The sequence below is a fragment of the Erithacus rubecula genome, assembly GCF_903797595.1.
Source record: "Erithacus rubecula genome assembly, chromosome: 26".
NCBI classification, from domain to species: Eukaryota; Metazoa; Chordata; class Aves; order Passeriformes; family Muscicapidae; genus Erithacus; species Erithacus rubecula.
In genome coordinates this window covers 1,633,475-1,648,465 of record NC_136678.1, presented here as the reverse complement: position 1 = coordinate 1,648,465, position 14,991 = coordinate 1,633,475, and the positions used below count along the sequence as shown (strand labels likewise).

Genomic DNA, 14,991 nt, shown 5'->3' with positions numbered 1-14,991 from the left:
GGGTGGGGGGAAGTTAGGGTGAAGGGAACAGGGTGAGGGGCACCCTGAGGACATCCTGTTCTGTGTTCCAGGGGTTCCTTTTAATCCCTGCCCCCCTTCGCAATAAAAAGCTGCATCATCCCAGCATGGTTTGTTCCAGCTCTTTTCCCTCTAATTTTGGACCCAAAATCCGGCACGAATGTTTGGATCTAAAAATACTACCGGGAAGCAGAGCCACTAGTGGGGGGTGCGGCTGGGGCTGTGACAGCCAGGGGTGCCCCTCGGGGGTCCCGGGGAGGGGAGTCCCCTCTGTCCGAGGGTAGCGGGTGGCGCTGTGGGGTGGGGTCAGGACTTCAGGGTGGAATGGGGAGTGTGGGGCTGAACCGTCAGGAGCGGGAATGGCAGGGGGATGGGGCTGGGAGTGCAGCTGCAGCTGGGGCTGACATGGGATGGCATGGGGATGGAGATAGGACGGGGATGAGGACGGGTGAGATGAGATGGAGGGGCTGGGGAAGATGAGAGGAATGGGGATGAGGATGAACATAGGGATGGAGTAGAGATGATGGGGATGAGAACGGGATGGGGACAGGGATGAGGATGGGGATGGGATTGGGAGATGGGGAAGAGGATGAGGACAGGGATGGAAGGGAGATGATAGGGATAGAGGTTAGAGATGGGGATGAAGATAGGGATAGGGGAGAGATAAGCGTGAGAATAGAGATGAGGGACAGAGACAGGGGTGGGGCTGGGATGATGGAGACGGGGACAGGGATTAGGATGGATCCAGGGGACAGGGATAGGGATGGCAATAAAGATGAGCATGAGGATGGGGGTGGGGAAGAAGCTGGGGAGGGAGAAGGGGATAAAACGGGATCGGGACAGGAATGGGGATGGAGAGGGGAGAGGGGAGTGTGGACGGGCCGGGATAGGGATGAGGACGGGGTCGGACACAGGGCCGGGGTGGGACACAGTGCTGGGGTATGACACAGAGCTGGTGTCGGACACAGAACCGGGCCCGGTGCCGGTGCCGGTGCCGGTGGCGCTCGGCGGGTTAAGCCGCGCGCTGCCGCCATTGGCGGAGCGCAGAGCGGCCGCAGCCAATGGGGACGGGCCGTGCGCACCGGGCCTGCCCCACACCCCGTCCCGGGGCGGATCGGGGCGGTTCGGCCGCGTTCGGGCCGGGTCGGAACCGTTCGGCTGCGCTCGGACCGGGCTCGGCTCCGATCGGTTCAGCTCGGGGAAGATCGGGAAGGTTCGGCTACGTTCGGGCTCGACTCGGCTCTGCTCGACTGAGCTCGGGGAGGATCGGGAAGCTTCGGCCCGGCCCGGTTCGGCCCGGCTTGGTTCGGCGCGGCCCGCTCGGCTTTCTTCGGCCTCGCTCGGCTCAGTTCGTTTTCGGTTCGGCTCCGCTGAGATTCTCTCGGTTCGGCTCCGCTTGTCTCTGTCCGGTTCGGTTCGTCTGGGCCCGGCCCTGCCCGGTCGCCGCCGCACCGGGCCCGGTAACGCTGCGACCCCATTCCCGGCCCGGGCCCGGGCCCAGCGCCGGCAACGCCCCGGGAGGAGGGGGGAGGGAGGCAGCGAGCATCCTCCGCCGCTCCGTCCGCAGCACGGCCCTGTACGGGACCGCGGGGCGGGGGATCCTGGCCGGGGGGAGCAGGCAGGAGCCCCGGGCCCGACGTGCCCCGGGTGGGCCGTGACAGTGGGGACATGTCGTGACAGCGGAGACAGAGCCACCCGCACCGTGACCTGGGTGGGCAGTGACCCAGGGCAGACACCCTGTGACACCAGGGGACTGAACCCCCCCGAGCTGTGACACTGAGGGACCGCCGGGGCACAGAGCCACTCCATGTCGTGACACCGGGGGAACACAGCTACGGCAGGCAATGGCACTGGGCACACAGCACGGCACTTGGTGACAGCCCCCTCAGCGCTGTGACAGCAGGTACCTGCACCATGACACCAGGTGAGCAGCCAGATCGGTGTGTGCTGTGACACCAGTGGACCCGCGCCTGGCACGTGCTGTGACACTGGCTGAGTGAGCCTGGAGCATGCCGTGACACCACCTGACTGAAGCCATCGTGGACTGCTGACACTGTGTGAGCCCTGAGCCAGGCACATGCTGTGACACTGGCGGACCAAAGCCACCCTGGACTGCGACAAGAAGTGATCAACCAGCCTGGCGCCTGCCGCTGGGTGGCCAAAGCCACCTCGGACTGCGATACCAAGTGACCAAGCCACTTTGCACCATGACCTGGTGAGCCCTCAACCTGGAGCCTGCCATGACACCGTGTGACTGAAAACGCTGTGGGACCGGGTGAGCCCCGAGCCCTGCACCTGCCGTGACACTGTGACTGCAGCCACCCCGCGGTGTGACACCGGCTGACTAACCACTCCACATCGTGACACCATGTGACTGAAGCCTCCCCCGCTCTCCACGCTGCGTATCCCCGTCATGCCACCATCCTGTCACCCGTGCGTGGCCATGGAGCCGCTGTGGCTGCTGCTGGCGCTGTCCCTGCTGTCCCCATGGGGCTGTGCCGGGGGGAGCTGCCCTCCGCGCTGCGTCTGCGCCTCCAACCTGCTGAGCTGCTCGCAGGCCAACCTGAGCGCGGTGCCGGCGCCGCTGCCGCGCTTCACCGCCGTGCTGGACCTGAGCCACAACAACGTGACGCGGCTGCGGGCGGACTGGGCGCCGGCGCGGCTGCCGCACCTGCACGCGCTGCTGCTGAGCCACAACGGGCTGGCCTTCGTGTCCACCGAGGCCTTCGCCCACGTGCCGCGCCTGCGCCACCTCGACCTGTCCTCCAACCGCCTGCGGACGCTGGACGAGAACCTGTTCAGCGACCTGGGCGAGCTGGAGGTGCTGCTGCTCTACAACAACGAGATCAGCACGGTGGATCGCACGGCCTTCGAGAACCTGGGCCGGCTGCGCAAGCTCTACCTGGGGCAGAACCGCATCGCCCGCTTCCCGCTGGAGCTGCTGCGGGAGGGCAGCCGGCTGCCGCAGCTGGCGCTGCTGGACCTGTCGGCCAACCGGCTGCGGGCCGTGCCCGCGGGCGAGCTGCAGGCGCTGCCCGCCTGGCTGCGCGACCGCCTCTACCTGCACAACAACCCCCTGGCCTGCGACTGCCCGCTCTTCCAGCTGCTGGACCGCGGCCGCCGCCGCCACCTCAGCGCCGTGGAGGATTTCCAGGACGAGCTGCGCTGCGTCCTGCCCGGAACGACGGTTCTCGTCAAGATCCTGGAGCTGGCGGGCAAGCAGCCTCTCAACTGCAGCAAGGCGCAGGAGGCCGTGCTGGAGGCGCACCTGGGGGACAGCGTGACGCTGGGCTGTGACAGCCGCTGGCAGGGCGTGCGCAGCCGGCACTGGGTGACGCCGGGCGGGGAGCGGGTGCTGGGGGACGGGGGCAATGGCAGCGTGGTGCTGCTGGCCAACGGCAGCCTTCAGCTGCGGGCGCTGCGCCCCGAGGATGCCGGCACTTACTCCTGCTGGGTGGCCGGACCCCTCCTCAACGAGACCCTCTACGTGGAGCTGCTGGTGCACAACTTCACCCTGCACGGCCCCCACGACACCCTGAACACGGCCTACACCACCCTGGTGGGCTGCATCCTGAGCGTGGTGCTGGTGCTCATCTACCTGTACCTCACCCCGTGCCGCTGCTGCTGCTGCCGCGGCGCCGAGAAGCCGCCGGCACCACGCGACGACAGCATCAACTCGTCGGTGCTGAGCACCACCCCGAACCACGCCGGGGGCACCGGGGAGCCCTGCGGGTCCCACGCGGCCCCCGGCGCTGGCACAGGGCAGAACGGCAGGTTCAAGGGCGGGGGGACGCCACCGCTGCCCCCCCGGCAGGGCCCCAAGGCGCAGAGGAAGGTGTCGGATCCAGACTCGGTGAGTTCGGTCTTTTCTGACACGCCCATCGTGGTGTGAGGGGACACTGTGGGGACAGTCCCCAGGGACACCCCGTGCCAGCCACTGCAAGCTGTCCCTGGGCAGAGGGGTGGGCAGACCCCCACTGCTGTGTCCCCATCTTGGGGGGTCACACCATCACACCTCAGGACTGAGCATCACTGCTGGCCCCCGCCAAGGTCACTGACACCATGGGACAGCAAGGGACAAAGAAGTGCCACACACTCTGGGGACAGTCTCCCACAGTGACCAGGAGAGGTGGCCAGACCCCCACCACCATGGCACCAGCTTTTGGGGGTCCCATCATCAACCCCCAGGACTGAGCATGGTCCCACACCCCACTGAGATCACAGGGGCCGTGAGGGGACACACCCTGGGGACAGTCCACCGGGACCCCCTGTGCTCCTGCGACTTGTTCCCCATGGACATGCCATGGGCAGAAGGGGTGGCTGGACCCCTACTGCCCTGTCCCCAACTTGGGGGGCAACCCTATTGCCCCCCCAGGACGGAGCATCACTGCTGGCACCCACCGAGGTCACTGTGCAAGCACAAGGGACAAGGATGTGAGGGGACACAGGGGACAGTCCCCCACTGCAGCCTGTCACTGGGCAGGAGGGGTGGCCAGACCCCCACCACCATGTTCCAGCTTTTGGGGGTCCCACCATCACCCCCCAGGACTGAGCATCATCCCTGGCCCCTGCTGAGATCACTGAGGGACTGTGAGGGACAAAGGTGAGGGGACACACGGTGGGGAGTCCCCACGGATACCCCGTGTCCCCACTGCCAGCTGTCCCCAGGCAAGAGGGATGGCTGGATCCCCATCACTCTGTTCCCAGCTTTTGGGGATCCCACCATGACCCTCCAGGACCGAGCATCATCCCTGGCCCCTGCCAAGGTCACCAGGGGACTGCAGTGGACAAGGGTGTGACATCATGGGGACAATCTTCTGCTGTGACCTTCCCTGGGCATGAGGGATGATCACACTCCCACCACCATGTCCCTCGTTTTTGGGGGTCCCACCGTTGCCCCTCAGGACTGAGCATCGCTGCTGTGGTCACCACAGGACCACAGGGACCAGTCTCTGTGAGGACAGCATGGCCACCAACTGCAGGGCATCAGCCCCACCAGGCACTGGAGGACTGAGGGACAGTGACAGTGGCAGCCCTGAGCCCCCAGAACGGCAGCACCAGGCAGAACCCCTCTCCCTGCGGCCCCCCCATTCCCCCCGCCCCCCTTGGCATGTGCATGGCCAAGCATGAGTCCCCTGGGGAGCATGTGCCACCCCCAGGGGGACACGGGGGGTGTGCCACCCCCTGGGGAACCCCAACACTCTCCTGACCCCCCTGCAACCCACAGCTGCAGACAGAGCCCCCTCCCCCACAGGGGGTGGGACCGGGGGGCTCTGGCACCCCAAAAAGGCGGTGCCTCCCCCCTGTCCCCATGCCAGCCCCGCCTGTGTCCCCTGTCCCCACCCTGGACCTTCCCCCGCACTGGGCAATGCCTGCCGATGCCTTGGCCAAAATAAACGTGTTTTCCCCGTGCCTGTGCAACCTTCACCTGGTTTTGGGGGTGAAAAGGGGTGTCCACAGGATGGGACCCCCTGGTGGGGTGGGGTGGGTGGGGATGGGGTGACAGTGCTGTGGGATTCCCTGCGGTCAGTGGGGGGTCCTGCTGCCCTTCCTGCCCCCAGCTGGGGTGCAAGGGGGTGAAGGGGGGAGCAGGGGACCCACCCCAGGGTCCCTCTGACCCCAACACCCTGTGCTGGGAGGGAGGTTCTGGGCAGCCCCCCTGCAGCCAGCCCCATGCTCACCCCCACTCCAATGATCCCCCCAGCACCCCAAAGACCCCACTGACACCCCCAGCCCCTCAATGCTCCCCTGCCTGGCCCCCCAGCACCCCAAAGACCCCCTGTGGTCCCCAGTACTTCCCCTTTAACTCCCCCAGCACCCTAATAACCCTCCATGGTCCCCAGGATTTCCCTGATGTACTGAGGCCACCCCCAAGCAATTCACTGATCTCCCCAGCCCCTAATTAATCCACTGCCCCCCCAGTCCCCAAAGACCCTCCTAGCACCCCAATGAACCCCACTCACACTTATAAACCCCCATCTACCCCCGAGCACCCCAAAAACCTCCTAAGGTCCCCAGTATGCCACCATCCAATGAGCTCACTGAATCTCCCCATCACCACAATAACCTTATTTACCACCACCCAGCCTCCCACTGAACTCCCACAATCTCAATGACCTCACTGACCAATTCCCAGCCCCCCAAAAACACTTATGGGGGCGCTGCTCACCCTGCAGCACCCACAGCACCCCAAAGACACTCTAACAGTACCCAGTACACCCCCCAGCACCCCAATGACCCCCTCAGCCTCCCAAAGACCCTTAGGAACCCCTGCCCAGCCCCACAGCCCCCCAGCGCCCCAAGACCCCCAGTACACCCAGTAACCCTCTACAGACCCCCCAACGAGCCCCCCAGTGTCCCATTGCCCCCTCAACATTCTTAACAACCCCAGTGACCCCCTTCCAGCTCCCAATGACCCTCCCCAGCCCCCCAATAATTCCCCTTGGTGCTCAGTATCCCTCTGCCCCACTGAGCCCCCCCATCCCCCAAAGACCCCCTGACCCCAGCCTCCAAACCCGCGGACCCCCCACCACCCCCCACTACGCAACTCTTTTTTTTTTCCTCTTTGATTTTTTTTTTGTTTTTTGTTTTTTTTTTTACAAAAAGAACAAAAACAGCAACAACCGTTTCTTATAAATATCCGCGGCCGGGTGGGACCCCAGTGCCGCCCCCATCCCGGGGCTGATTTAGCAGCAAGAGAACAGAACTGAGAGTTTTGAGGTATTTTCTGGAAGTCTGGGATTTTCCTTCGTGTTTCCTTGGAATTTTTTTTTTCCCCCTTCATCGGTTTTTCTGGCGTTTCCCGGTGGGGAGGACAGAGGGGGGCCCCCGGTGACCCCTCTGTTAATGGGCTTTGGACTGCAGGGGGGAGAGGGGGCGAGTCAGGACACTGGGGACAGGGCGTGCTGGGGGGTCTCCACTGGATTTGGGGAGCCCCAAAGTGTCCCCAGGGTTGGGATGTCCCCCCACAGGACAGTGTCCCCCACCCACACCACGATGTCCCCGTGCTTTCCCCCCCGGGACAGGGTAACTCTCAGGGCACAGCGACCCCAATCCCAGTGTTCCACCCTCAGGGGGGTCCCCCCGTTTCCCCACCCACCTTCAGGGCGCTCCTCTTCTCCTGGAAGCCCAGGGGCGCCCCCGGTTTCTTCCTGCGGACAGAGCCCCCCGAGGCGGCGGCGCCGGGGCCGGGCGGGGCCGGGGGGCCGGGCAGGGGGGGCGCCCCTTTGGCCTTCAGGGGTCGGCAGTAGGTGGCCGCGTTCTTGCGCTTCTTCACCTCATCCTCGGAGAGCCCCCCCAGCCCGAGCAGCGGCGTTTGGGGGTCCCGGGCAGCGCAGGGCTGGGCGGGGGGCGGCCGGCGCACCCGCGGGGTCCCGTTCAGGATGGCGATGGAGGGCGAAGCCGGGGCGGTGAGTTTCGTCTTGCCGGGGGGAGTCTCCCCCTGATTTCTGCCCTTGCTGTCCCCCAAGCAGGTCCGTTTGTAAGGGGGGCTGCCGGCCGTGAGCTGCCAGGGCCGGGGGGGGTCCGTCTCCGTCCCCCGCGCCCGGGGGGATTTGCTGGCCTTGCCGGGGGGCAGCTTGCTGAAGGAGGGTGAGGGGGTGTTGGCGGGGAGGGGGGAGGTGATGGACTGCGTGCCCCCTCCCCCGCACTCGGGCTGGCTGCAGGCGGCGGCCGCGGGCGGGGACCCCACGGTGTAGGTGAGGCTGGTGGGGACCCGGCAGCCCCCCGGCGCCGGGAGGGTCCGCAGGGGCGGGGAGGGGGCTGCGGGGCCGTAAAGGGGGGCAGCGGGGCTGGGGGGGGCCGCGGGGAGGTGAAGAGGGGGGACGACGGCTGGAGGGATCTTCCTGTGGGAAGGGAGGGGGAGGGTGAGATGAGGAACCCCCAAAATTTCTGCTCCCAACCATATCCCCCCAGTTCAAGGGGGGAGAGGTGAGATGGGACCCCTCCAAATCCCCACTGCCATCCCTCTAAATCCTCACTGCCATCCCTCCAACCCCACCCTGTGGCCCCCAGTTCAGGTGTGGAAAGGTGAGATGGATGCCCCCACAAGTCCTCACTCCATCTCCACCTTGTCCCCCCGAGTTTGGATGGGAAGGGGTGAAATAGGACATCCCCTCAAATCCCCATCACACCCCTGCCTTGTTCCACCCCAATTCAGGTGAGGGGATGAACTGAGCCTGCCCCCCTCCCCAAATCCTGCATCCCCATCTTGTCCTTCCCAATTTGGGTGAGAAGGGAGGAAAAAGGGACCCCTCCAATCCCCACTCCCATCTTTGTCTCCCCCAATCCTCTGATTCAGGTAGGGAGGGCATCCCAAATCCCTGCTCCCATCCCTCCATCCCCACCTTATCCTCATCAGTTTGGATCAGAATGGGGTGAAATGAGACCCCCCCTCCAGCTCCCACTCCCATCCCTGCATCCTCACCTTACCCTGCTCGGTTTGAACAGGGACGGGGTGCAACAAAAGCCCCCAAAATCCCCATCCCTTCCCCCCAGTCCCTCGAGGGAGCACAAACCCTGGCCGTGTGGGGTGGCTTTGTCCCCTCAGCCCCCCTCACCTCCACCTGTGTGCGCTGAGGTGCTGCTCCAGCATGGAGCCCAGTGCGGCGCAGAACCGATCCAGCCGCCGGTCGAACACGTAACAGCCCGGGGTCACCAGGCGGCTCCCGAAGGTGCAGAACTGGGGGGCACCGTGCCAGGGTCACTGCAGCCCCCCAGGCCCCCGCCTCAACCACTCCCAGAGCCGGGAAAGGGCGCGTGGATGGGCTGCGGGCGGAGCTGGGGGTCCCCGCCCCATTTGGGGTCCCCGCCCCATTTGGGGTCCCCGCCCCATTTGGGGTCCCCTCACTCACCGCCTGAGGCCGTGGTGGCCGCACTGGGGTCCGGGGAGGCTCCTCGCCCCCCTCCTCCTCGCTCTCCTCGCTGGACACGCGGCTGCCCCCCTTGGGCAGGGGGAGGGGGAAGCCTGCCATGCTCCCCTCCCCGGAGGTTGCCGGAGCATCCTCGGGGTCACTGTCAGAGGAAAGTCGGGCCCTGAACAGGAGAGGAAGTTTTGGGGTGCTCAGTGTGTTATTGTCACTGTGAGACAATAACCACCCCCCCCCCCCAATCACCACTCCTAATCCCAATTCAAGTTGGGAAGGGTGTGAAATGGGAACCCCTCCAGATCCCCCCTTCTATCCACTCCCCCTCCCAATTCATGTGCAGAGGGCTGAGACAGGACCCCACAATTCCTCACTCACATTCCTGCTGCCCTGCCACATCCCCCAGTGCAGGTGGGAAAAGGGGAGATGGACTCCCCAAAACCCAGCTCCCAGTCACATCTTCCCCTAATTCATGTGGGGAGGGGATGAGACAGGACCCCCAGATCCCTGCTCCCATCCACATCCCCCCAAATTCAGCTGGTGAGACTGGATCCCTCCAAATCCCTGCTCCAAACCACATCCCCCTCCCAATTCAGGTGGGGAGGGGGTGAGATGGACCCCCTCAAATTCTCACTCCCATTCCTGCCCTTTCAATGCATCCCCCCCAATTCAGGTGGGCAAAGGTGAGAGGAGATCCCTCCCCCAAATTCATGGGGTACTCACCTAGGGGGGTGCAAGCAGTGGGGCAGCCTGGCTCGGCAGAGAGGGGTACTGGGGGGCTGCAGCAGTGAGGGGGTGTCCTGCAGGGCAGGGTGCAGTGGGTCCTTCTCAGGGGGGCTCCTGTCCTTTGGGGGGTCCCCTCGGCGGGTGCTGGCCTTGAGCTCGGCCACCAGCACATCGAAATCCTTGGCCCGACCCTGCACCTCCCGGCGCTGGTGAACTGAATGGATCTGGGAGACAGCAGGGAGGGGCTCAGGACCCCCCAGAACCCCCAGGCTGGGATATTGGGGTGTCCCCTCCCGTGTTCCACTACCTTGCAGGTCAGCAGGCGGGTGCAGAGCTTGTTGGTGTCGGGGTTCCGCACCCCACACTGCCGGTTGAGGTCACACTCCTTACCTGGGGGGACAGGGAGGCAGCAGGTGCTGGGGAGTGCTGGGGGGGCACCCCAAAACCCCCCACTAGGGCTGGGCATGGAGCACCCACTCCTTGGAGCAGCTCTGAGGGGGGGACACAGCCTGAGAAGCTTTGAGGGGGTAGGGGGGGTCACCATGTGCTGCTCCCTCCCCTTTTTGCCCCTCTGAAGGGTGAGCCCCCCACTTTTTGGCCCCTTCCCTGGGGTGACCCCCCCAATTTTCACCTGGGTCCTGCTAATGGCATTGCTATCACCTGGGAGTGTCTGTGGGTTTTGGGGGCAGGGGCGGACACATGTTTAACTCCCCTATTTTGGGGAATATGGGTCCAGCACATTTGGGGTGACAAATGTCCAAACCCCGTATCTTGGGAAGGCACACATCCAAACTCCCTATTTTGGGAGAGCACGCACATTAGACACACATATTTTGGGGTGATGCACATTTGACCCCCATATTTGGGGGGGAACATGTGTTATACTCCTATATTTTGGGAGGGACAACGCATTTGGCCCCCGTATTTTGTGGGAGATATGTATCCAGCCTCCATATTTTGGGGTGACACATGTCCAACCCCCAAATTTTTGGGGGGACAAGTGTTCAACCCCCATATTTTCAGAGGATACACATTTGACCCCCATATTTTGGGGGCAACACGTGTTTAACCCCATATCTTGGTGGACCATGCATTTAACACCCATATTTTGGGGTGAGACATTTGACCTCCATATTTTGCAGGGATACACATTCAAACTCCCTATTTTTGGGGGCACATATGTTCAACACCTCTGTTTTGGGGGACACATATTCAACCCTCATATTTTGAGGGGAATGCACATTTGACCTCCATATTTTGGGGGTCACATATCCAATTCTCATGTTTTTGTGGGGGACACAAAACCTCATACTGTGGGGGGACACGTTCTACCTCCTTATCAAACATACATTTGACCCCATTTTTGGAGGAACACACGTGTAAATTTGGGGATCCACCCCCAGCTCCCGCTTTTGCTTGGGAGCAGTCGACTGGGGGGGCCCTAAACCTGCAGGATGACTGGAATTGGGGGCAGGGCAGGGACCCCCCAGCGGACAGGGGGGAGCAGCTCCCCTGGTACCTACCCCACTGCTAGACCTGGCCGCCGGAATGCCGGCACCAGGATGTCCCGCTGGGATCATCCGCCCCCCCCCGCGGCCGGCAAGGAAAGGGGGGACTCACGCGCCAGCTTCCTGTGGGACCTGGGGGGCGCTTTGGGGACCCCCACATCCTTGTCCCCCGGAGTGGGGACGCTCTCTGGCATGGTCGAATCCCCCCCGAGCCCGGCCGGCACCGGGGGCTCTCTGGGCACCGCGGCAGCTTTCCCCAGGGATTCCTTGGAGTCGGTGGGGACGGCTTTGGGGGGCACCTTGATGCCGTGCCCGTCCGGTTTGGGAATGCTGGGAATCTTCTCCAGGTTCACCACGGGCACGAACAAGCTGCGGAGAGAGTTTGGGGAGGAGGGGTGGGATGGAGGGCACCCCACGAGAGCGTCGGCGCCGCCCGTCCCGGCGCTCACCAGAGGTTGTTGTCCTTGTCCGTGTGCTCCGGGAGGGGCTGCGCTCGCCCGCGGCCACCGGGATGTTTCTCCTGCAGGGCTTTGGCCGCTCCTGGTGTCCGGCCCGGCACCGGCTGCCCGTTCACAGCCACGTGGCACGTGGGGGCACGGGAATAGAGCTTGCTGAGCGGGCCGTGCCGGCGTTCTGCAGGAGGGGAGGGGAGGGGATCCATGGGAGGGGAGGGGATCCATGAGATGGGATCCATGGGATGGGATGGGATGAATGGGATGGGATCCATGGAATGGGATGGGATGGGATGGGATCAATAGGATGGGATGGGATGGGATGGGATCCATGGAATGGGATGGGATGGGATGGGATGGGATCCATGGAATGGAATGGAATAGGATGGGGTGGGATCCATGGGATGGGATGTGATCAATGCAATGGGATCAATGGAATGAGATGGGATGGGATCCATGGGATGGCATCCATGGAATGGGATGAGATCAATGGGATGGGATGGGATGGGATCAATGGGATGGGATCAATGGGATGGGATCAATGGGATGGGATGGGATCCATGGGATGGGATGGGACAGGACGGGATGGGAAAGCCCACTGTTAGCCCACAGCCACCCCCGGTGGCACTCCCTGTGCTGGGATAGCCATTCCTGGAATTCCCAGAAAGCCCCCTCCCTGCCCCCAGGCTGTACCCCCACAGCCAGCCCGGGTGGCATTCCCGGCACCACGGGCTGGAATAGCCATTCCTGGAATAATTCCCTGGCTCACCACAGTGCTTCTGGAAGGCCTGGGGCTTCACCACCTGGCTGCAGTGGTTGCAGACCACCAGGTAGAACTCGTCGTGCGCAGGGCAGTGCCCGAAGATGTCCATGTCTGTGGGGAGAGCTCAGTAAGCTGGCACAGGCCTGATGCTGCTGGAAGCACTGCAGACAACAATCCCAGCTTGATGGCTCACACAGCCCCAACATGCTGGGCTTCACCCCAGAGAGGAGCTCACCTTCCTTAATCAGGGTCATGGTGTCCAGTTTCTTGCTGCCACTCTTCCCATTTTCCTCCAGCTCTGACCCTGATCCTGGCAGAGACAAAATCATGTCAGTGGCTGGCACAGGGATGGTCCCAGTGCTCCCACACGGGGATAGTCCTGGCATTCCTGCTCCTGGAACAATTAAAGCAGATAAAATTAGAACAGAGAGACAGATCCATCCTGTGAGTGGCGTTGCCCTGTGCTGCGTCACCATCTCCAGGGTCCCCATCCTGACAGCCCAGTGCCAGCAGGGTGGATGTTCCTGGTGACATCCTAGTGTGGGATGTGACACTCCTGGGAAAACCGTGTCCTGGGATGTGACACCCTTGGGATATATTTGCCCTGGGATGGCACATCCCTGAGTACAGCGCTGGGGCTGGGATGGGACATCCTTGGGGACAACCCCATCCTGGATGGGACGTAACATCCCTGAGGACACCCCAGCGCTGGCACATGACACCCCTGGGAACCTCCTGACACCCTTGGGTCACCCTGGTTCCCATACAGCTGTGGCTCCACTGGCTGTGCCTGGCTGCTGTCCAGGGCTCTGTCCTGGGGGGACTGGTGGCCACTGAGCCAGAGGCAATGGTGACTTGGCCAACTGTGCCAAACTGGGTGCCCAGCCCCTCCCCAGTCCTATCAGGTCATGCCATACTGGGGACCCAGTGCCATCCAGCTGTGCCATACTGGGCACCCAGACCCATTCAGATACACCATGAGTGGTGCCCAGTCTGGGGCAGCCAGTCCCAGTGCTGAGAGCTCACAGGGACACTGCCAAGCTCCCAGTAAGGGGCACCTGGCTCCCAGTGTGCCCTGCCCCCAGTTCTCAGTGCAGGATATCCCAGTTCCTCACCTGGGGCTCCCAGTACCTCCTGCCTGGTCTGGGGTAATGGTGGCAACTAATTCCCAGTCCAGGCTCTCCAGTTACTGCTCTGTTCCCACCAGTGTCCACTGCACCTGGGATATCTGGAATCCAGGAGGGGGCACCCAAAACTGGCTCCCCATAACAGGCACAGGGTTCAGACTGGTGCCAGATCAGGGCCCTGTGATGGGTGCCCAGTTCCCAGTGCAGAGACCCTGTGCCCAGTTCCTGAATCCCAGTGCCCAGTGTGGCTGCCTAGTGCCCAGTTCCCAGTACAAGCACAGGGTGCCTGGTTCCAGGTGCCCTGTATAAGGTGTCCAGTTCCCATGTCTGGTTCCCAGTGCAGGGTGCCCTGTTCCCAGTACAAGGTGCTCAGTTCAAGGTGCCCCATTACCAGTGTCTGGATCCCAGTGCAGGATGTCCCATTCCCAGTGCCAGAGGTCCAGTGCAAGATGCTCCATTCCCAGTGCCAGGTGCCCCATTCCCAGTACCAGATGCCCAGTGCAGGATGCCCCATTCCCAGTACCAGGTGCCCCATTCCCAGTGCCAGGATCCCAGTGCAGGGTGCCCCATTCCCAGTGCCAGGATCCCAGTGCAGGGTGCCCCTTTCCCAATGTCTGGTTCCCAGTGCAGCGTGCCAGCTCTGGCTGCCCTGTTCCCAGTGCCAGGTGCTAGTACAGGATGCTTCATTCCAGGTGTCCAGCTCCCAGTGCCAGGGAACATCCTAGGACATGCCAGGACAACCTGCTCCGGGCACCGGCACCAGAAACTGGGCACCCAGACCCGGCACCCTGTGCTGTGCGCCAGCTCCTGGCACTGGATGCCGGGTCCCGATGCCCGGTGCAGGGTTCCCAGTGCCCAGTTTCCCACAGATGCCCCGGTGCCGGTGCCCCGTTCCCAGAGCAGAACCCGCTCTCGGTTCCCAGCGCCCGGCGGAGGATGCTCCGTTCCCGGCTCCCCGTGCAGGATGCCCCGTTCCCAGCGCCGGGTGCAGGATGCCCTGCTCGCGGTTCCCGGTGCCGGACTCCCCTCTCTCTCCCGGTGCCGCTGCCCGCCCGCCGCGCGGCGGCGCTCGGACCGGGGGTCGGCGGGCGCGGCCCCGCTCGCGAAGCCCCCCCACGCCGCCGCCGCCCTCACCGGTGTCGGCGGGCGGCCCGGCCCGCTCCACCCAGGCGCTCCAGCTCTGCCCCGCGAACTCGTCCAGGCCGGGCACCGGCCGCCGCTCCGCCGCCATCGCCGCCGCCGCCGCCGCGGCACCGCCGCCCCCCCGCGCCGCCCCCGCCCCGCGCATGCGCCGCGCGCCCCGCCCGCCCCGCGGCACCACGGGCACGGTAGTCCCGGGGCGACCCCCGCCCGGCCCGACCCGGGAGCTCGATACCGGCTGGGGCACCCGGGAGCTCGCACTGGCCCGGGGGTACCAAGTGATCCCTGTACCAGGCTGGGGTCTCCTGTTATCCCTATACGGGGATCCCTGTAACAGGTATGGGGCACTCGGTGTCCCTATTCAAGGTTGGGGTTCTCTGTTGTCCCCATACC

The 14,991-nt window shown here is 64.0% G+C and overlaps 2 protein-coding genes across 5 annotated transcripts; one reads left to right on the top strand and one right to left on the bottom strand.

Annotated features, from left to right (window-relative positions):
* The first annotated feature begins 1,088 nt into the window (after window positions 1–1,088).
* Window positions 1,089–4,094, top strand: AMIGO1 (adhesion molecule with Ig like domain 1). The gene has a single exon (XM_079327161.1). The coding sequence runs from the start codon at window positions 2,432–2,434 to the stop codon at window positions 3,908–3,910; it is 1,479 nt and encodes a 492-aa protein (XP_079183287.1). The 5' UTR covers window positions 1,089–2,431; the 3' UTR covers window positions 3,911–4,094.
* A 2,512-nt stretch (window positions 4,095–6,606) lies between these two features.
* Window positions 6,607–14,749, bottom strand: ATXN7L2 (ataxin 7 like 2; the record flags this gene model as incomplete). 4 transcript variants are annotated; one of them, XM_079327125.1, is made up of 11 exons in its annotated part: window positions 6,607–6,876; window positions 7,118–7,862; window positions 8,577–8,698; window positions 8,871–9,051; window positions 9,606–9,832; window positions 9,916–9,998; window positions 11,229–11,485; window positions 11,566–11,749; window positions 12,338–12,442; window positions 12,567–12,641; window positions 14,593–14,749. In XM_079327125.1, the coding sequence occupies 11 exons, from the start codon at window positions 14,744–14,746 to the stop codon at window positions 6,862–6,864; spliced, it is 2,148 nt and encodes a 715-aa protein (XP_079183251.1). In that variant the 3' UTR covers window positions 6,607–6,861. The 4 variants fall into 4 exon arrangements, with proteins under 4 accessions (XP_079183251.1, XP_079183250.1, XP_079183248.1 ...); XM_079327124.1 differs by having other exon boundaries at window positions 12,567–12,725; window positions 14,593–14,746; XM_079327122.1 differs by lacking the exon at window positions 14,593–14,749 and having other exon boundaries at window positions 12,567–13,737.
* Between the last annotated feature and the right edge of the window lie 242 nt (window positions 14,750–14,991).